This window comes from Vanacampus margaritifer, chromosome 18 (genome assembly GCF_051991255.1).
Source record: "Vanacampus margaritifer isolate UIUO_Vmar chromosome 18, RoL_Vmar_1.0, whole genome shotgun sequence".
Classification (NCBI taxonomy): domain Eukaryota; kingdom Metazoa; phylum Chordata; class Actinopteri; order Syngnathiformes; family Syngnathidae; genus Vanacampus; species Vanacampus margaritifer.
Genome location: NC_135449.1, coordinates 8655465 through 8676653, shown reverse-complemented (window position 1 = coordinate 8676653; position 21189 = coordinate 8655465). Strand labels below are relative to the sequence as shown.

Genomic DNA, 21189 nt, shown 5'->3' with positions numbered 1-21189 from the left:
AATATGGCCTGGGGACCATATGTGGCCTGCCATCTACTTTTTAAGCAGTCCACGGGATATACTAAAAAATGACAGCTGCTACTAATAATTTTGTTTTTTTAAACTGGAGAACTTTTCGGAATATGCAAAACTGCAAATAAGATATTTGCAATTAAAGGAGGACAACATTTCTCTTCACAAGACTGTGGTCAAAATGATACATTTTTACAAGCAAAAGGCACTTTCTGCTCTGTGTCAACTGCCAAGGTCCAAATTGTGAAAGTATACAATTTCTAAATAACTTGTTTTAAAAATCTTCATATTACAACAAATGGCTCCCATTTTGCTTCTGAATGCAGAGAAGGAAGGAATTCAACTGCTGTTTTTTTTTCTCTGGTGGGTTACAGGGTCTCGACCACCACAACATTTTTGAATCCTTAACCATTTGCCTGATAGAAAACTGTTCAGGCAGCAGTTTTTCCAAAAACTGTGATATATAATTATAAACAATATGCAATTTTTTGATTGAATTTGGTGTGTGTGATAAATATATTTCAAAGTGGCCCTTCATTCCTTCTGTTTGTGGCCCTCAGAGAAAAAAAACTGGACAATAGCTAAACTTTAAATTAGAGATGGGAAAATGAAGCCTCATGAAGCACTTTTACTATTTTTTTTTACTCCTCTAGATGGTGCTCTTGGTTCAAATATAAAGGCTAGTGCAATGAAAATGTATTACATTTCCACTGCCTTTTTAAGCCAATAGTGCCATCTAGAGGAGTCAAAAAATATCACAAGTGCTTCATGAGGCTTCATTTTCCCATCACTACTTTAAATGCTCCCACAGAATATCCAAATTTTAGTTTCAAATAATATTTTTAAGTCATGTGCCATTGTAGCTTACACATTTGTGGCGAGACACTGATAGACAACTCTCGGGGTTCGAATTTTTTTTTGTCCCACATTCCAAACACATGCATTTTAGGTTCACCGAAGCTGACAAAAATAATTTACAAATAAATATAATCATAAGTCTTTTCTTTTTTTTTTTACAAAGTTATTTTATTATAGAATGTTCTTATAACAGTCTTGACAACTTTCAGCATATCGACGTTGTCTTGTTACTATTTACAGAACAAACATCTCCTTCAGTGACCACCTCTCAAGTCTGTTAATCTATATATACAATTGTTCTATGTTGTCTTTAGACAAAAATACAGCATAGATATCCAGTTTTACTCAAACGTTCTACAGTATATCAGATTTATTTCACAACGGCTTGCTGATATTAATAGCTGTATACATTTCTATATTACAATCAAGTCACAAGAAGTGCCGTGTTAATCGTCAAATAAAAGACATGAACTCCTTCAGTGGAAGAGACGCTCATACTCGTTGAGAATGAACTCCACAATCTGATTTTGGAAAACCGTGTGAATGGCGATGTTGGCTGCCTCTGCCTCGGGTCGCAGGAGCGTGGGCCCGAACACGATGGCCACGTTGTGCCCTGTCATGCGGTTGTCTTCGCCACACTGGATGACCCTGACGAGACGACAAATGGAAACAATGAGATCATTCCGCTAAAAATTTCCGTAGCATGAGTTGACTATATGACAGCGAGCGAGACGTGAACACAAAATGGACGCTGACCTCCGTAAATGTCCAAAAAGGAGGCTCATGGTGTCGTGATTTGGGGCGGGAAGAGCTTTGACCAAGTCATAAATGCTACGCCACTTTATGTTGTAATCAGAAATTTCTGCAACAACAAAAAAGTAAAAATACACTCACTAGGCACAACATTAGGAACATGGAAAATGAAAGTTCATTAATTAGACTTTATTTAAAAAGATAATAATGCTTGATTTTGAGGTATTTATTTCATGTTTATTATCTCAGATTGACACTTAATAATCAAAGTACAGGACACAGCATTTGCTTCAAATAAACTAAATCACACACACTTATTTTATTTTTATCGTTTTAAAAATTCAAAAATCTTGTTTTGAAGTTGGAAAAAAATAAAACCATGTAGAAATTGCTGAAAAAATATTCCGTAAAGTCTTTTACCAAATGTTTGGCCTTCTCATCGGGCTAAATAATGAAAATATTCTAAACAGCATTTTGGAGGAAAACTAAAATTGTTCTAATGAAATAAGAATTAGACAATAATTTTACAAATAATTATAGACTAATATGTCATATTATTGCATTTACAAGTGACAAAACTTGTTTAACACTTCATTAAAAAACAAATATTAATTCCATTAAATAAATACTAATATTTATTTAATCATAAAACAAATAGTTTTAAAAAATATCATAACCTATTTTCACTTCATTAAAATCCTGCTTTTGAAGCGCAAATTCACCAAATAAATAATCCAATAACAAATAAATTATATAAATATTTTGTTGTATCATACAAGTAAAGAATTAAAATTGAACATGGAAAATACATCTTTAAAAAAACAAAACACAAAGTGTATCACATAATAAGACTAATTATATACTAAAATAGGAAAGTAAGTTTTTAAAAATGGCAATAAATCATTTAAAGTGAAATAATTGAAATGTTTGTCCTTATATCATGTAGCTAAACTCTTTCAATATTTATTTCAATGACTACCTCTATCATCGTTTTAATGAAAAGTCAGCATTCTCATCATTAATCGTATGTTATCACTTGAATTGTCTACTGCTATTCTTTGCTCCAAAAAGCTCGTCTTACTGATGGCGGAGATGAAGTCGTAAAACAGGTGGAAGGGGAAAAGCGGCTCGGGAAGCTCGCGGAAGAACAGCTTCAGCGCTCCAGTGAGGACGTGAGCGTCCTCCCACTGGCCGTCCTCGAGGTCCAGTTCGTCTGTTGGGAAGCACAGCAACAACATCGGGCTGGGTGAGAAATTAGCTCATCAGAATATTTTTTTCCTATGACATTGAGCAACGGTTTCTCCATTCCGATGGAACCGCTGGTGACCTTTGACAGCATTTGACCAATCAAGCTGAGTCACATGACATGACCGCTAGAACGAACGCCATTGTTACCGTGGTCCGCCTTGAATCGCAGTTTCTGGATGACGGCGAGGTTCCCGCTGACCCTGTAGAGTCCGTCGATGTCCAAACCTGGAACGTCAACACCTTAATGTAGTCGGTCGGCTGATTGCTGGCAGCTGTGTTCGTCGGTGGGAGGTGGATGCGTTACCTCGCCTCTCCACAGCTTTTATGCACTTCTCCACAAAGCTGGGAACGGTGGTCCGCTCCTGCGCGCAAAGCGTGGCCAGGTGGCAGCCGAAAACGTTGTCTGCAGGCAGGACAGAATTTAAATCGAACTACTCGTTGCGGAGGATCACTTCCCCACTCGACCACCTCGACCCTGATGCAAGTAGACTACAGTAAATAACTCACTGCACCTCGTATGTATCCTTTCTCCTTGACTGCCTGAAGCGAGGGCCGCTTCATGAGGAACTTCATCAACTTGGTGCGAACTTTTTTTGGGTCGGTTTCGCCGCCGCTAGTGCTGGCGACGCTCGGCCTGGAGGCTGACAAAAAAAAATATATATATAAATAAAATTGTAGCCATGTACGACTTTCTTATTGTAGCTGTAGCTCACCCCTGCGCCAGTCGCTGGCAATCTGTGCCTCTGGGACGCTGATTTTCTCGTACAGGTTGCTGCCGTCCTCCTCCTCGGAGTGGTGGTCCTGGTACTCCTGAAAGACAAAGAGACGATTACACGGCTATGTCACGTGTCATGTCATGTCAAGTCCTGTTGCATGGCTATCATCACGCTTTTCCTCCATGATGTCCAAGATACATGAGAATCAGATTAGCTCATTTTATTTTAGCCAGCAAGGCAGTTAAAAACGTGACAAATTGTGTGGCATAAACTAATAATAATAGTCACAGTCATAATAATTATAAAATATTAAAAATGTTAAATGGAGAAAAAAAAATCTTAAAAAATAAATATTACGGTATATAAAAATTACGTTACATAAAATGATTAAAAAATATATTAAAAATACTAAATAAAAATATTATTAAATACAAAATATTTACCACAAATGAATAACATATTAAAATACCAAAAATGTCTGAGTCAACAAAATACTCAATACAAAAATCAATGGACAAATTAGTCTAATCCATTTTTTTAATAAAAACATAATTTAATCTAATAATTTTTTTTTAATAAAAATATATTTTAAATTAAAAAAGTTCAAATCAAACTAAAAAGAGACTACAAATACATATATTTTTAAAACAAATTAAACAACAAAACATTAACAGTAAAAAAAAATATTAACTCATTGACTGCCATTGACGGCTATAGACGTCAAAAATTATTTTGAAGTATTTCTGTTTAACATTTTTTCCCACTTTTGTTAACAAGAGTATGAAAACCTCGAAAAAATGTATTGTACATTTAGAACAGAATTTGTGATTAATCGAGAGTTAACTATTGAAGTCATGCGATTAATTACAATTAAGAAAATTAATTACCTGATGCCCCTAATTTTTAATAATTTTTTATTTATTTTTCAAATTATTATATATATATTTTCAAATGTCTAGGTTTTCATACTCTTGTTAACAAAAGTGGGGAACAAATGTTAAACTAATAGAAATAGTTTAAATGATTTTTTTTATGTTTATAGACGTCAAAGGCTGTGAATGAGTTAATATTGAAAAGCAAAACAAAACCTATCAAAAATATATTAAACAGAAAATAAAAAGATTAAATTAAAGAAATGATAATAAATAACACAATAGGAGTAAATAAAAACATAAAATATTGAATAGAGACATGAAAAAACAAAAATATTAAAAATAGATAATTACAAAGATTCAATCATAAATATTTAATCCAGGAAAAAAAAGTTGAATTTAATTAATATAAAGAAAAAAATGACATTGATACCAATAACATAATATTTCGGTGAGGACTTACCAATTGCCGTATGGTATCCAATAATACTTTATGCCAGTCGGTGATGATGCTCTCAGTATCGTACTGGATCAGAAACTCGAGACCGTTCCTGCTTTTTAACTGAAATAAAAGTGCAAACGTCAATTAGCTCAAATTTCACATAATTGTGAAGGAAATAGAAGTAAATGTACCTCTAAAACATTCTTCTTGCTGGATTTATCCTTCGAGGCCCAGCTGATCATGGCGCCTCGCAGATCCACCGACACCTCTGGGGCGATCTGATTGGTCTTGCTCTTCGAACGGGGAAAAAAAAAGTGAGCATGGACAGAAAACAGGTGGTGCCGCATTCCTGCGATAAAAATGTCTGTCAACTCGCGGCAGAGGCTTTTTCATCTGAGTCACATGGACAAGAGTTATTATCATTTCTTGGGAATCATAAAGTCAGATCAGTTTGTTCAGTGAAACTGGCTGGCGTCGCAGCTGTGCAATGGCCTCGTAAACAATGTGAGAAAAAAAAAACGGAGCTACCGAAACTCCTGGCGATGTCATTTTGGGGTCTTTATGGAAGGTCAGCGTGCCTCCGTGCAGCACAGTCCAGGTCTGGGCCCAGTTTTTCCTGCCAGAGGGCAGCGTGAAACCAGACACACTCAAAGCAAAAGAAAAAAGTTTCTCGAATACGACACCCCAAACCTAAAGGGAAAGGTATGACTCACCTGACTTTTTTGCCATTTTCAGACACTTTTGTTTTGTTCAGGATTCCCGCCTTCTCCAAGTTCGGTGCCTGAAATCCAACCAGAGACTTCTTTTTCAGGACAGGGACAATACAAAAGCTGGTTAACATGATCTCTTACATGAACATGTGGGACAAACCGTGAGCAAAAATGACAGCAAAAAGTGAAGTGATCTAATAAAAATAATTACATATAATTATGTTTATTAGAAGTGGGCAAACATTTGTAACAATGTAAAAAAGTTACATTGTGCTTGCAAAATATTTATTTTAATTTCAAATTTCTTATTTTTATGCTATTTATAATTAACTCATTCACTGCCATTGACGGCTATAAACGTCAAAAATTCATTTGAACTGTTTCTAATAGCTCTTTGACTGCCAGACGTTTTCAGAAAAGGGATGCCGTGGGTGCCAGCCGATTTTAAGCATTTTGACTGATCTTTCAAGGTCCATAGAAAATTATGTGTTTGGACTATGGAAACACACATACTACCAAATGAAAGATTGGACTCTCATCTTTCATCAGAAAAAAAAAGTTTGTTTCCACATTATTCCGTTTTTCAGTAATCAACAATAGAAAATGGTTAGTTTCACCTCTGTTTTGAAACAAACGTCTTTTAACGTCTTTGGCACTCCTCCATAGGATTTTACTAAACGTTATTTAACGTTTTTGGCAGTCAAAGAGTTAGTTTAAATTTTTTTCCACTTTTGTTAACAAGAGTATGAAAACCTTGATTTTTTTTCATTGTATATTTAGAACAGATAGAAAATTTGAGATTAATCGTGAGTTAACTAGTGAAGTCATACGATTAATTACAATTAAAAATGTTAATTGCCTGTCGCCCCTAATTTGTATTTTTTTTTTTTTATGAATTTATGGCAGTGAATGAGTTAATTTAATCCTAATCAAGCAAATAAATATTTATAAAATGAATGTTAAATGTAAAATCAAACAAAAACAAATCAACCAAGTGGATTTCTATCTGCTTTTCGCAAAGTCTGGAGACGGCTGAAAATTGGGCATGCTAGTTTATTTTGACCTTTAACCTCTTTTGTGTGGAAAGCTCTCAAAACAAAGAATCAGCGTAGTGAACATCAAATGACTTTGCGTATGGCAAGCAATGAGCATATAAACCTTTTCAAACGCGTGTCAAGCATGCAAACAAGTTAGGGTATGGACGGCCTAATCTAATTTTCATTTATTTGACTACAACCGCTAGTGCGAAGATCACAACAACAAGGTGGTATATGAATTAGCATTAGCACACCCAGCGCTAGCCATAGATCAATACTCCATTGATGATCTATGGCTCTCATATTAACAACCCACATTATAGCGCAGCCACCTGGATGTCAGGTAATAAGGGTTTCTCCAGAGTTGAAACCCAGGAGCCTTCAAAGGGCACAAAATACGTTGTTAAAAAAAAAATAATACGCACGCTTCATTTGGCGGCGAGTCCCGCCGGGATACTCACATTAGACTGCGCCTCGGGGGAATTTCCCGTGCTGGAGCTGTCGCTGCTGTAATCCGATGTGGTCCTCTGGTGGGTCGGGAAGAACCTCTGCCAAGAGACCAATGAGAGCACGGCGTCAAAATGTGCACTTTAATGTTTACGACAGCATTTATGGTGATTAACTCATTCACTGCCATTGACGGCTATAGACGTCAAAAATTCATTTGAACTATTTCTGTTAGTTTAACATTTTTTTCCACTTTTGACAAGAGTATGAAAACCTAGAATTTTTTTATTGTACATTTAGAACAGATTTAAAATTTGTGTTTAATCGTGACTTAACTAGTGAAGTCATGTGATTCACCTGACGCCGCCTAAATTTTAATAATCTTTTATTTTTTTAAATCACGTCAGGCGATTAATTTCTTTTAATTGTAATTAATCGCATGACTTCCATAGTTAACTCATAGATTGATCACACATTATATATCTGTTCTAAATGTACACTATTTTTTTTTCTAGGTTTTGATACACTTTTTAAGAAAAGTGGGGAAAAAATGATAAACTAACAGAAATAGTTCAAATGAATTTTTGACGTCAATAGCCGTCAATGGCAGTGAATGAGTTAAAAAGGAAAAATTTGGGGAGAAAAAATATGTAGGGAAACTTATGACTGACGGTTTCATGAAAATAATCAAATCAATATAATACAATTTTTTTTAAAAATCACCTGACGCCCCTAATTTTTACTAATCTTTTCTTTAAAAAAAATATTTTTTTAATTTTAATTATTTTTATTTTTTTTAATAATCCTTTTTAAAACAATTTATAATTTCTTCTTTTTTTAAAAAATAATTTTAATTATGTTTTGTTATTTTTTAATAATCTAATCTTTTTAAAAACAAAAACAAAAGATTATTAAAAAATTAGGGGCATCAGGTGATTACATTTTTTAATCGTAATTAATTGCATGACTTCTCAACTCATGACTAATCACAAATTTTATCTGTTCTAAATGTACAATAAAAAAAAATTCTAGGTTTTCATACTCTTGTTAACAAAAGTGGGAAAAAATGTTAAACTAATAGAAATAGTTCAAATGAATTTTTGACGTCTATAGCCGTCAATGGCAGTGAATGAGTTAAAAAGGAAAAATTTGGGGAGAAAAAATATGTAGGGAAAATTATGACTGACGGTTTCATGAAAATAATCAAATCAATATAAACATTGTTAGTATTTCCTGGCGGTGTATGAGTGCTCCTACTGTGTCGTCTTGGACCGAGGCAAGCTGTGCTGGTGCTATGTTTTGTCTCCAATTCTTGAAGATGACCTCGTCTGCCTCCACGCCGTTCTCTTCCTGGGACAGTCCCGGCGACGCAGGGACCGCCTGCAGGGGGCCGCCTTGAAAGGTCGCACTGACATCGGGCAGGGTCCACTGAGATCTGGAGCCATCTTTTTGATAATAGTAAGTCTGGCCCAGGTCGTCCACAGACTTAACCCACTGGAATGAAATACAAATGAGTCATTTGCGGCAAGGGTTTGGTCCCTATGCCGTAAATCCAATCTACCTGCTCTAGCGTGTGCTCGTTGATGAACACCCAAGTGCCGTCGGGCTCCACGCTGAGGCTCCAGCCAGCAGGCGTGCTGCGGTCCAGGCTGGCCCGGGGGATGACTGCACGGCTCACGTGGGAGAGGTCGTATTCCCTGGAGGACGCGGGGGACCCCATGGACAGGGGCTCCTCATCGGGATCAGGTCCATCGGCACCTGCCGGGTAATCTTCCGAGTGGTAGTCTTCTTCGGGTAGTTTAGGCTGGGAATGTGAGAGGAACGGAGTTAAGAAACCTTGACCCCCAGTCCCTAAACCCAGAGGGCAGCCATCTTTACTGTCAAAAGTCATTTTACGCCAAATGAATAATAAAAAAAGATGTCTGGAGTAGCAAAGCTTTTGAACATTGTGATATTAGAAACAGTGTGTTAGTGTACTGAGGGCCCAAGAGCTAATTAGAGCTGCTCCATAAAAGAAAATTATGCAGCATCCAATGCTTTGAGATTCATTTTCTTCTACCTTTCGTCTTCCGTTTTTGGATTATTTTTTGGGGGTTGTAATTGTTCATACTTTGTTTTTCATGTATTTTTAGACTTTTCTGCCTTTCTGTCAAATTTCACATTTTTAGCAATTTTACGGAGACATGATGATTATTTTTTGACTCTCTTCTTCGTTTTTTTGACATTTGATGGCTATTTTTTATTTTTATTTCTTCCCCTTTTTTGCTCTAAATTTTCTAACATTTTTGGCAATTTTGTGGACATTTTATGGTAATTTTCGGTTTAACTTTTCTGCCTTAAAAAAAATTCTGACTTTTTTTGGGCAATTTTGTGAACATTCTATAGTAATTTTGGGGAATTCTTTAGTTTTTGGACATTTTATTAATGTTTTCTTTTCTGCCTTTTAAAATAAGTTTTATGACCTTTTTTGGGCAAATTTGTGTACATTTTATAGTAATTTTCTGCCTTCTTTTATTTTTGGACATTTTATGGTTACCGGTACTTTTTGCACATTTTCTTTTCTGCCTTTTTTAATTTTAATTTTAACATTTTTGGCAATTTCATGGACATTTTATGGTAATTTTCTGCTTTTCAGCTTTCTTTTTGGACATTTCAAAGTCATTTAAAAAAACTTTTTTATCTACCTTGTATGTCTTTTTCTGACAACTCAAAAAAAATTGGACTCTTGACATTTTTAAAATATTTAATTATACATTTTTTTCTATCTAAATAATTTATTTAAAGAATATTTTATCTAAAAAATAAAAAAAAATGTAAACAAATAAATTAATAATTTCTAAAAAAAAATTCCAGAAACGACAGGAGAGGGACCAAAGAGCCAGATGTGGCTCCAGAGCTGTAGGTTGCAGACCCCTGCCCTAACCACTAACCATAACCTTTTCAATTAGTCATTTTTTTGCCAGTCCTGAAAGTCAAAACAAGGACAAACATCTCATAGAGGACAGGAGTCATGTGAACTACTGCTGTATGTTTGTCAAACGGGAACGATTGGCATCACTCAAGGGTTAAATCCATTAAAAAGGAGGCTGCATTAGCCGTCTTCCCCTGAGCGAAGCTAAAACTGGAAGTAGAGCAGCCAGTCAGGCCCTCACCGACTCGTCCTGGTAAAAGCGGTGCATGTTCATGGGCTCCATCAGTGGCGGGTACGGGCTGAGCGGCTCCGGTGGATCCCAGGACGTCTCCCCAGACATAGCGTTATAGAAGTAGGGGCACCCGCTGCGCTCATCCACTAGCTGCTCCCAGTCTGACGTCCACGCCGGGCGGGAGGCGGTGGACAGGAAGTGGATGGGAGAACGGGAGGGTGAGGGGAGAGGCGGCTCGGGGTCACGGGGCGATTCGGCGAGGGTTTTTTCCCAGGTGGTATACCCCGTGGCAGAGTGGTAGTAGTAGTCCTGACCACTCTCCGGGTCAAAGTGCACCTCCCATCCGTCGGCGTCCTGGTGGGGCGGCGAGTCAGTGTGGTCTTGGCGGAGCTGAGCTACGTTGGCGTAGATGGGCGCTTGTTTGCTCTCATCGTCCACCTGTGAGGGGAAAAAATGTAGGCTTTAGATCAAGCACTAATGCTACATCTCTTGACCTTACAAGTGACCTTGGATTTGATCTTAAATTTAAAACATTGTTGGAGGGCACTATAATGATAATATTTAGCTTTTAATGGCTGTATACTATACGTTATAGCGGTGTGCCCAAAAAAATCAATTCTCATAAGAATCGCGATTCTCATTTAGTGCGATTCAGAATCGATTTGAAATGTCCCAAAATCGATTTTATTTAAATTATTTTATACGGTCTTCCCTTTGTTTGTGTGTGCCTCTATTGGGAGCGCAGTTCATGTTGTACCCGATTTGGCCACTTAGGGGCAGTGTGGTTCCACGCGGTCTGATACACTGTTAGACACATTAGGAAGTAGAAGGAAAAAGTCACGATCAAGTTTTTCCAATAAAAGTTGTTTTTTTTTTGCAGCGTGGAGCCATTCTTTTGAGTGATAAAATTTCCGCGAGTAGAGCACCAATTAGCATTAGCGAGTCAGACTGGAGTAGATCATTGCGATCTATAAATTGAAGCAAAAGTCATTGTCAATCAAATCATTTTGAATCAAAAATCTTTCTTAATCAAAAATCGATTCTGAACTGAGTCACAATCCCCAAAAACGTAATCGAATCGTGAGACATTCAAAGATTCCCAGCCTAATACGTTACAAAGAAAAATGTATTGTATTACTTTCTTAAAAGGGAAGTTAACCCCAAACTTTCCTCTACAACATGTATTAAGTTGCCCCACTAGTCTAAATACAGTATTCTGATTATTATTGCATTTGTGGACTATGAATTAAGCGGCAAATTCCACTCCTTTTTATCCATCCTATGGTCGGCCATTTTGCCACTTAGTGTAGTGTCGACTGAAAATGACATCACGGTTGATCAGGGCTCAGATAATGACCAATCACGGTTCCACTTGTGAATGTCACATGACCAAATTCAGAAAACAGGTGAGCGGTGATTGGATGTTACCTGAGCAATTGTGATGTCATTTTCAGTGGACAGCAAGTGGCAAAATGGCCGCCCTCTCACATGAATAAAAACGGGTGGATTTTGCTGCGTAATTCATATTTCACAAATGCACTGTTAATCCAAATATTATTGTAAATAAAGTTTTTGGGTTGACATACAGTACTTATCAATCAGCCCTAATACAGTGCAATCATTTTGAGATATTATCAGATTTTGGTGAAGATATCATTTTTAGTTCATGAAACATCTTCTTTTTTTTTTAAGAATAAAAAAAGACATCGGAAGATAAAAGTAGAGTCAGCTCACAGGAAGTGCCCACGGAAGAATCACACCACAAACAGAAAGTGCTCCTCCCAATATCGCCACCACAGAGATATTTCAATTTTCTTCTAACTTCTAAATCTCCATAAACACACACACACAAAACCACACAACTCATCAGGGACAACAACCAACGACAGACGATCAGCGTGCGTTTACCACATTTTCATATCCCTTCAAAGGTTTTCCAAAACATCATTTGAAATGGAATATTTCCTACTTTAGAAGAAGTCTTGAACGCATCATATAAGGTGTCGACTAGCGTTTGCGTGTAAATTTAACAGCACAAAAAGGCTCATGTTATGTTGTAACAGGCTGTGTTGTCAAAATGTCGAAATGGCAACCCAGGCAGCTTTAAAGGAGACATCATGCATTTTTTTCCCCCACCATTTAAAACGGTTTCCTAGTGTCAAAAACATATCTGAGGAATGCTTTTGGCGAAATACCCCAACATTCAAGAAGTTTAAACTTATTTGTACAGCATATTTCTTGCCGCTATAATTATGTTATTTGAGGGTCTTGCCGGCGCCATCCTGCTGCTCACTGATCTCAAAAAGCCCACCTTGGTTAAATAAAGGTTCATTTTACTCAATTCATTTTTTTATTGGATCTCTTTGGGCATTTATTTAACTAATTCACTGCCATTGACGACTATAGACGTCAAAAATTCATTTTAACTATTTCTATTAGTTTAACATTTTTTCCCCACTTTTGTTAACAAGGGTATGAAAACCTAGAAAAAAAATTTTTATTGTACATTTAGAACAGATAAAATTTGTGATTAGTCATGAGTTGAGAAGTCATGCAATTAATTACGATTAAAAAATGTAATCACCTGAAGCCCCTAATTTTTAATAATCTTTTGTTTTTGTTTTTAAAAAGATTAGATTATTAAAAATAACAAAACATAATTAAAATTATTTTTTTTAAAAAAGAAGAAATTATAAATTGTTTTAAAAAGGATTATTAAAAAAATAAAAAAAATAAAAATTAAAAACAAAATTTTTTTTAAAGAAAATTATTAAAAATTAGGGCCGTCAGGTGATTTTTTTAAAAAAATTGTAATTAATTGCATGACTTCAATACTTAACTCACGATTAATCACAAATGTTATCTGTTCTAAATGTACAATAAAAAATTTTTTTCTAGGTTTTCATACCCTTGTTAACAAAAGTGGGGAAAAAATGTTAAACTAATAGAAATAGTTAAAATGAATTTTTTTTTAGGTTTTCATAAAAAAATTTAAACTAATAGAAATAGTTAACTCTTTGACTGCCAAAAACGTTAAATAACGTTTAGTAAAATCCTATGGAGGAGTGCCAAAGACGTTAAAAGACGTTTGTTTCAAAACAGAGGTGAAACTAACCATTTTCTATTGTTGATTACTGAAAAAACGGAATAAGGTAGAAACAAACTTTTTTTCTGATGAAAGATGAGAGTCCAATCTTTCATTTGGTAGTATGTGTGTTTCCATAGTCCAAACACATAATTTTCTGTGGACCTTGAAAGATCAGTCAAAAGATCAGTCAAAAATGCTTAAATCGGCTGGCACCCACGGCATCCCTTTTCTGAAAACGTCTGGCAGTCAAAGAGTTATAATAATTTTTTTGACATTTATAGCCGTCAATGGCAGTGAATGAGTTAATGTGAAGGCAGCCTTTAGGAGTGTGGCGCAGCTCATGGCCAAATACAAACTCCACCTCTACATCGGCAACTTAGCCAGAAATTATAATAACACGAAGCTAATACTAATCGTTGTTAACGCTGCAGCTCTGCTTACCTTTTTGCTTTGACATGATAGTGATTAGGAAGTCATGTCAAAGCGGTTCTTTTGCACGGGAAATTGGGCAGGCTGAGTTGTTTATGTATTAGTGGAGAAACTCGGGAGTCTCTGTCTTGCAGTCAGTCGATACGACTAAGACTTGCTCATCGAGACATTTCCCAAAATAGGCACATCACTAATAACATATTTGGTTGTATACGCGCTTGACAGGTAGGCGCTCCAGAAACTCAAAAATACAAGGGGATTTCCTTCCAAATTGTCCACGTAGGAGCACTTGCCACATTCAAGGTTCAGACGTTACTCGCCAAAACACACTTCTGCATTGGACTTTCACTTTTCTGCATCTGGCGTAATCAAAAATAAACGCATTTCTGGCAACTTCCCATGTCAAATTGGGGCTTTACACACTTCACGCACAGGAGTCTAAAAGTAGTACATTCAACCTAATGCGCGGGTTTTAGTCACCATCTTGTGCTGCATAGAGACAAAGCAGGAAGCAGGCTTGATTGTCAACAAGTATCAAAAAAATATAGCACATCACAAAAGTAAAACTTCACACCCAAAACATCAAGGCTTCACCATCGAAGCTCACGACACCTACCTGAAGCGATGCCAGTGACTGGGCCGGTCCCCGCTGGGCCCGGTGACCCGGCCAAACCCCGGCATAAAGGTCCACCATGTTTGCCTACAACTCGCCCATTAGAGATGAATGCAAAGAGCCAAAATATTATGATAAAGACCGTTTGGGGCAGACGAGCAAAGTGCATCCGTGACAGACAGAAAGGAGAACTGCGAGCAACTCAGCAGGAAGGGTTTGAGTGGGCGTGTATGTGTGTGTGTCTGTAGAGAGATGGAGGGTAGAGGGTAACTGTCTGTGAACAAACATAGAAACTGAAACCAGACAGAGCATGTGCGGCTTGTTTGTACTGATAAACAGTAAGAAGTAGGGCTGCGTAATATGGCTGTGTAATAAGTATTTCATATTTCGTATTACATTGATTAAATATACTAATAAATAAAACAACTATCAAGAGGAAAAATACCATTTTAAATATCTTGCAGTAAAATTAATTTTCAAAGAAACATTATAAGAATCAAGTCTGAATGTTTTTTTCCTCCCTATTTAAATTGTTTGACTTCCATTCCAACAACTAATGTCATTGTTCTGAAAATTACGACATTTGTTCTTGAAATAACATGACTTTTTTCAAATTATAATTTATTTTCAACAATAAGATGAATTTTTAAAATAACATTATGAGTTTATTTGCGAAAATAGGCAACTTAAAAAAAAAACAATTGTCGCTCCTGGCTGTTACTCACACTTTATAAATGCGCATTACCGCCATCTACAGGGCAGAGGTGGAACAGTGTTGCCAGGATATTGAGGAAGTGTCAGTATTGCTCTTTTGTCTTTACACTCATATGATGTTTAAATGTTACTTCAAAGGGAAATATTTGCTTATTTAAGTTGAATTATAGAGTGTTTAACTCTTTAAACATGACAGTTAGAAACGTTAATGCAAAATGTAGCTGTATTTGATAGATGTTAGTTTCTCTTAAATCTTTATAACACGATTACATTTGATTTAAAACATTTCCCAAATTGATAACTGAGTTGATAAAGCTTTTACAACAGTAAAAATTAACCATTTTTCCATTTAGTGCATTTTTTCAGTTAAAAATAAAAAGTATTTGGTGTGGACTAGCCTCCTGCATGTTGTTTCAATGGGACCTGATTACTTCACCACTTTAGCAGGCATGCAGTCGCACAATGGGACACCCATTTGGGGCCCAAATCACGCCACAGCGCGCACACAGTCGGGCTATTATTGAGTCCCCCTGGCTCCCTCCCCCTACACCACCATCTTCTCTCCACTCACATCACATTTCTCATGACCCAGAATCCATCAAAACGCCAGAGATGATCCATGTGAATGACACCCCCCACCCCCCAATCCTGTGTTTGAGACAGGCCTAAGAAAGCCCATGAACACATTTGACAAAAGTAAAGCCATTGGCGCAAGGGGGGGGGAGGGAGTCTCATGCGATCAACTAGTACTTCCTGTGACTGCAAGGGGACCATGACAGAAAATATTACACATGTCTTCCTTTTCTCGAGTTCCACAAAAACGCTCATGTTTAAAGAGAAAACTATTAAATATAATCACTTTGATTCCAGAAGCACAAAATTGAATTAAAACACCCCGGTTAGGGACTTGTGAGCACAACATATGTTCTCGCAGGTGGGTGTCATTTTGTCAAGTCTGGAAACGAATCAGAAATGATTACATGAAATGATTGATATTTACCACAGCTAGCTAATTACCCATTAGCTAGTACGCTATTAGCATTAGCAACATATCAACTCTTGATTGCTGATTATTCAGATTTTCCTGCTCTTGTTGCTAGGCAGAATTTGTGAAGGGCTCCGCTGCTCCAAATAGCAATAAAAGGACGAGAGAGAGAGAGAGAGAGAGAGAGAGAGAGAGAGAGAGAGAGAGAGAGAGAGAGAGAGAGAGCGAGAGAGAGAGAGGTGTGACAGGGCAGGAAGCTCTGACAATACCTGTTGGAGCAGTTTTGCAGCATGTAATGTTTCAAACATGGTGTGCTCGCCAGGGACACAGCATTAGGTACACCCGTCAAAAGCTAACTTTTGATTGACAGGTATCATATATTATATATTTGCAGGGGTGCTCCTTCAAATTTGAGAGGTCTTGAGATTTGATTTACTCTGTGTCATTTTTTTAAAAACAAACAAACTGCTGAAGTGTTACAAGTTGAAGTTACATTCATACAGTACTTGGTAGAAAAATTCTATCAACAAGTACAGTAACTCCACTCATTTTGCCACAAAAATGGTTTGATCCACCCCCCACTCTACTCAACTACTTTAAACATCGAGGCTTGTACTCTTGCCTACCAGTCACATTAAGTAGTTTGACAGCATATCCCTACCTTTCTTAAACAACAATATAAAAAACATGTCTTCAATTTTACCACTCAATAGCAACACATTATTATCATTACCAAGGCTCATTTCAACATTTAACCATAGGTCACTGTTTATGTTGTTAGGTAGGAGTTAGCTGACATTTTTTGCTAATGTGCTAATATTAAAGGCAGGGTGCTACTGGCTAGCTCACTGACTGGATGCCCGTTATTATTAAAACTTATATTTTGTGTGTGTACTGTAAAAAGTCAAATTCCTAACGCTCCCATTTCAAATGTGCTCTGGCTCCAAATGTCAGCACCCCTAAACTTCTGATCCTAGAATCACCTGATTGGTATTATGTAGCATTCACTTAGCGTAGCACTTTCCTGTCCTGCTCACGTACGTTGCCATTTACGTCAAAAATATTAATAACAGCTCTTCACAATGATGTAGTGCAGCTGTATGTAACGTTCCTAAACAAACACCCGTCAATCAAGTCGGAGCATTATTATCTCTGTAGAGGTGCTGTAGCGGGTGTAGCTAATGTTGTGTGACAGGTGAGCTTTCCACCATCTTGTGAGAAGTTTTTTTTTGTTTTGTTTCTTGAAAATGTGGAAATAAGAACTTTCTCTTAGAAAATCATCTACATGATACTTAAAAGGATAAGTCAAGTCAAAAACTTTCTTTACAATAATCTGTTTGTATGTGCCCCCACTAGTCTTAAACCCGGATTCGGATTAATATAGCGAGCAGCCATTTTGTTGTGTACTGCCACTTGCTGTCGAGTGAAAATGACATCACAGCGCCTCAGTTAGCATGTGCCATTCAAAATGTTCACAAAAATACATTAGTAATTAACATGAATAAACGTAAACAAGTAATCCCTCCAACTGTGCTGCCTTTTTTTCTCATGTACGGTTGTACATGTGACATTGGGTCAATATAAAGATACAACACTGCTTTTGCTACATATACATGAACACCATGTTTTTGGACAATATTATATATAATATAATATTATATCAAATATAATATATATATATATATATATAATATATAAAATGTAAAAATATATGTTCCCCTTAAAAACAATGTGAAAATGCACAACGCACAATAAGTTAGCGATATCGGGCTTTTGGGTGAAATTTCATGAAAAAAACGAAAATATGCTGTAACCAGATGTGAAATTAGATCTTCTCTGAACTTCAAATGTTTCAGCACGTTCTACATAGTTTACTGAAGGAGCTGAAGCCTGAAAGGCAAAATTCACAACTCACTGCCTTTCTGTGACTCTTCCAGTCTCTCTCTAACAAGTTTGCAAATCCATTACAAAAAAAAAAACACCATATCCCAGAATGCTCGGTGGTCACCAAAGCATTAGAAAGTGAATTTGGACTTTCTGAATCGCCACACGCTCCCACGTACGCCCTCCCACCTTCCCTTTTGCTCCCTCCTGACGTCACCATGGCGACGGCGCTCCATTAGCCGGGGGGGGGGGGGGGGCTACGCTTGGCATGTTGACAGCAAGGGTCTCATTCATTCACACACTTACACACAAGCCTCAAAATGCCAGATTGTACACACACACAGACGAAGACACTGGAGAAAAAAAAGTCACCTGCGCGCCTTGACGTCACTTTTTTCCCCCCGGAAACAGATGTGAATCCCCTCACCTGCTGTTCAAACAGGTGACATCCAACAACTCGACTGTTTAGGGCGACGGCAGCATGTTCCTGGGAACAGGAGCAGGAAGAGGCGGAGGCCGGGGTGCACGTTCGGGAAGCTGCAGTTTAGTTTGGGCGTGGCGGCCGCCTAGTTTAACTCCTTCCTGACAGCCTGTCAGCCAGCCAGCCCACCGGACCTGTTTGTCACCTGTCACCTGCCAAACAGCTGTCGTCGAAAAGCTCTCGCGGCCGAGACGAAGACTACCTTCCGAAAACTAAACAGTGGAATACCCCGTAAAAAGTCTTGCAGTTTGTAAGTGAATCCAAACACTCAATGAAGGGGGGAAAAAACTCATCAGTTGGTGTTCATGACTGAGAGGCTCCTCCTCCTCCTCCTCCTTCTCTTCCTCCTCCTCATTCACATGTTGATTAGCTGGTTACACAAACATCTCCTCAGTCACACCACCTAAACTCTCAACGCACCACTTCATTTCATTTCAATTCTGTTGAAAAATAGCACTATAGTTTTATACTTTATAAACGCATACATTAACTCATTCACTGCCATTGACGGCTATAGACGTAAAAAATTCCTTTGAACTATTTCTATTAGTTTAACATTTTTTCCCATTTTTGTTAACAAGAGTAAGAAAACCTAGATTTTTTTTATTGTACATTTAGAACAGATATAATATTTGTGATTAATCGTGAGTTAACTAGTGAAATCATGCAATTAATTAGGATAAGAAAATTTAATCGCCTGACGCCCCTAATTTTTATTTTATTTTAAATCAATGGTTAACTCAAGATTAATTGCAAATTTTATATCTGTTCTAAATGTACAATTAAATTTTTTTCTAGGTTTTCATACTTTTGTTGACAAAAGTGGGGAAAATGTTAAATAGAAATAATTCAAATGATTTTTTTTACGTCTATTGCCGTCAATGGCAGCGAACGAGTTAATGACACTTAGTGACACTCTGATTCACTTCAATGCCCATTGTGCTGCTCATTCTATTGTGTGTGTCTTGTGTACTTTCAAATGATGCAATGACTTTGTCCTACCTTTTGTGTTCCAATGATGCCACAAGAGAGCGGCGGATCCTCCTCGTCCGTTCTGACAGTCATCTCCACTTTTCCGTGTGGTGCGTCTCCTCTATCGTGCGCGCTTCTTTCGGGTGTCACCTCAGCTTTGGCGCCACACACACCAAATGTGGAGAACCGGCAGGAATCGCCTAAAGCCTCACGGGCCACCGTCCTCGCCGTGTATGCATCGAGCTCCAGGGGCTTGGTTTCATCCTTCTTGGTGCGGACTTGCCACCAGTGCTCGTTGGTCCTAGAGAGCAGGAAGTAGGTTTCGTCGGGCTTGATGGACACGAGGCGGCCATCGTGGGTGTTGTACTCAAACTCAGGTTTTACTGACACCTGCTCCATATTTTGGTAACAAGTGGTGTCAGTCAGGGAAACAGCATCAAGACCATGAAGCTGGGGGGGAAAGGGTACACGATAAAGACACTGATGTAGTCATTAGGGGCCAGCCTATTACAAGCCAATTAGCCTATCTAAAACCTGTAAAAAAAAAAAAAAAAATAAACTTTTAAAAAACGGTCGATTTTTAAAAAACTATTTTTGCACAATACATTATGACATAAGACAGCAATGACATTCAAACACCCCCCCCCCCCCCACCCCCCGAAAAAAATTTGGCCGATCTCTGTTGGAAATAAATACTAAAGGAAAAAGCATAGTTAAAGTCAAATGGTCTACATGCAATTCATATCTTTAAAGTTGTAAGTGTAAAAGTACCGAAAGAGAAGTTATATATATGTTTGTTTTTTTTTTTAATTAATCAGTTTAGAGTTTTATGCTGCCAAATATCGGCATCAGCCCCACAAAAAGGCACAAGCATAAGTAGCATCATTCTGATCATTAGCACCCCCTACTGGCTCATACAAAATGTTTTTATGAACTACTTGGGCCCTACGGGATTTTTTATTTTTATTATTAAAGTTTTTTTTTTTAACATATTCTTTAAAACACTTGTGATGTAATATTGCTTAAGATTCTTTCTTCCTATGAAATTAGACGCGTTTACAAAAGAAGCAATACCAGCGGTTTAAAAATCCGCAAAATTGGTACTAGAAAAGCAAATCTGTCAACACTTTTACAATGTAACGCGGTATAATGCTACAAAAAAAGAAGACGAAAAAAACACATGGGCTGCACAACACCTCAATTAAACATATCTCAAAACTTAAAATACACTGCTGGAAGAAAAGAAACTTGTGTTAAAGATGGTCATATGGTGGTACTTGGAGAGCTACGTTTATTTTTTTTAGGTGGTAATTGGTATTAAAAAAAATAATAAAATAAAAATAACCACTGCTCAGGATTTTACAAGTCGTTTTTTTAGATGTACATTTGTCAAGTTCATGAGGTCATGTCCGGCGTTTCCGAAAGACACATAATGTAATTTAAAATCGAACATTATTAATAATAAATACAAACGTATATGACTCACATTCATACACATAAAAATGAGAAACACCGACTTGAATGTAGCTTACTTGCTAGCGTAAACTCCGTACTCACCTAACAAGGAGACAAAAACAACAAATGGTCAATGACTCAAACCGATTTGGGGTTTAAAAATGTGTCCTCTGACTCGTTCGAGAGGATGCCAGTCTGCTTGTCCCAAGCGCTTCAAAAAACAATTCCAGCCACAAGTGGGAAGTAAGAGACAACTTCCCGATTTGTAAATATAACGCCTTTTTGCACAGCCGCATTTGCATGTAACACATCAAGGTGAGCATCACGTGC

The 21189-nt window shown here is 37.3% G+C and overlaps 1 protein-coding gene across 3 annotated transcripts; it reads right to left on the bottom strand.

Moving 5' to 3' along the window:
• Window positions 1-775: 775 nt before the first annotated feature.
• Window positions 776-21121, bottom strand: LOC144038234 (rho GTPase-activating protein 15-like). Of its 3 annotated transcripts, none has more exons than XM_077550542.1 (17): window positions 20962-21121; window positions 19435-19938; window positions 10248-10676; window positions 8657-8899; window positions 8353-8589; window positions 7110-7196; window positions 5615-5682; window positions 5430-5517; window positions 5093-5194; window positions 4923-5021; window positions 3585-3681; window positions 3384-3512; window positions 3176-3274; window positions 3019-3096; window positions 2705-2836; window positions 1627-1732; window positions 776-1518 (listed from the first exon to the last, which is right to left on the bottom strand). In XM_077550542.1, exons 2-17 carry the CDS (start codon window positions 19801-19803, stop codon window positions 1347-1349), a joined length of 2535 nt encoding a protein of 844 aa, XP_077406668.1. In that variant the 5' UTR covers window positions 19804-19938; window positions 20962-21121; the 3' UTR covers window positions 776-1346. The 3 variants fall into 3 exon arrangements, with proteins under 3 accessions (XP_077406668.1, XP_077406667.1, XP_077406669.1); XM_077550541.1 differs by having other exon boundaries at window positions 19435-19854; XM_077550543.1 differs by lacking the exons at window positions 19435-19938; window positions 20962-21121 and adding an exon at window positions 14372-14558 and having other exon boundaries at window positions 778-1518.
• Between the last annotated feature and the right edge of the window lie 68 nt (window positions 21122-21189).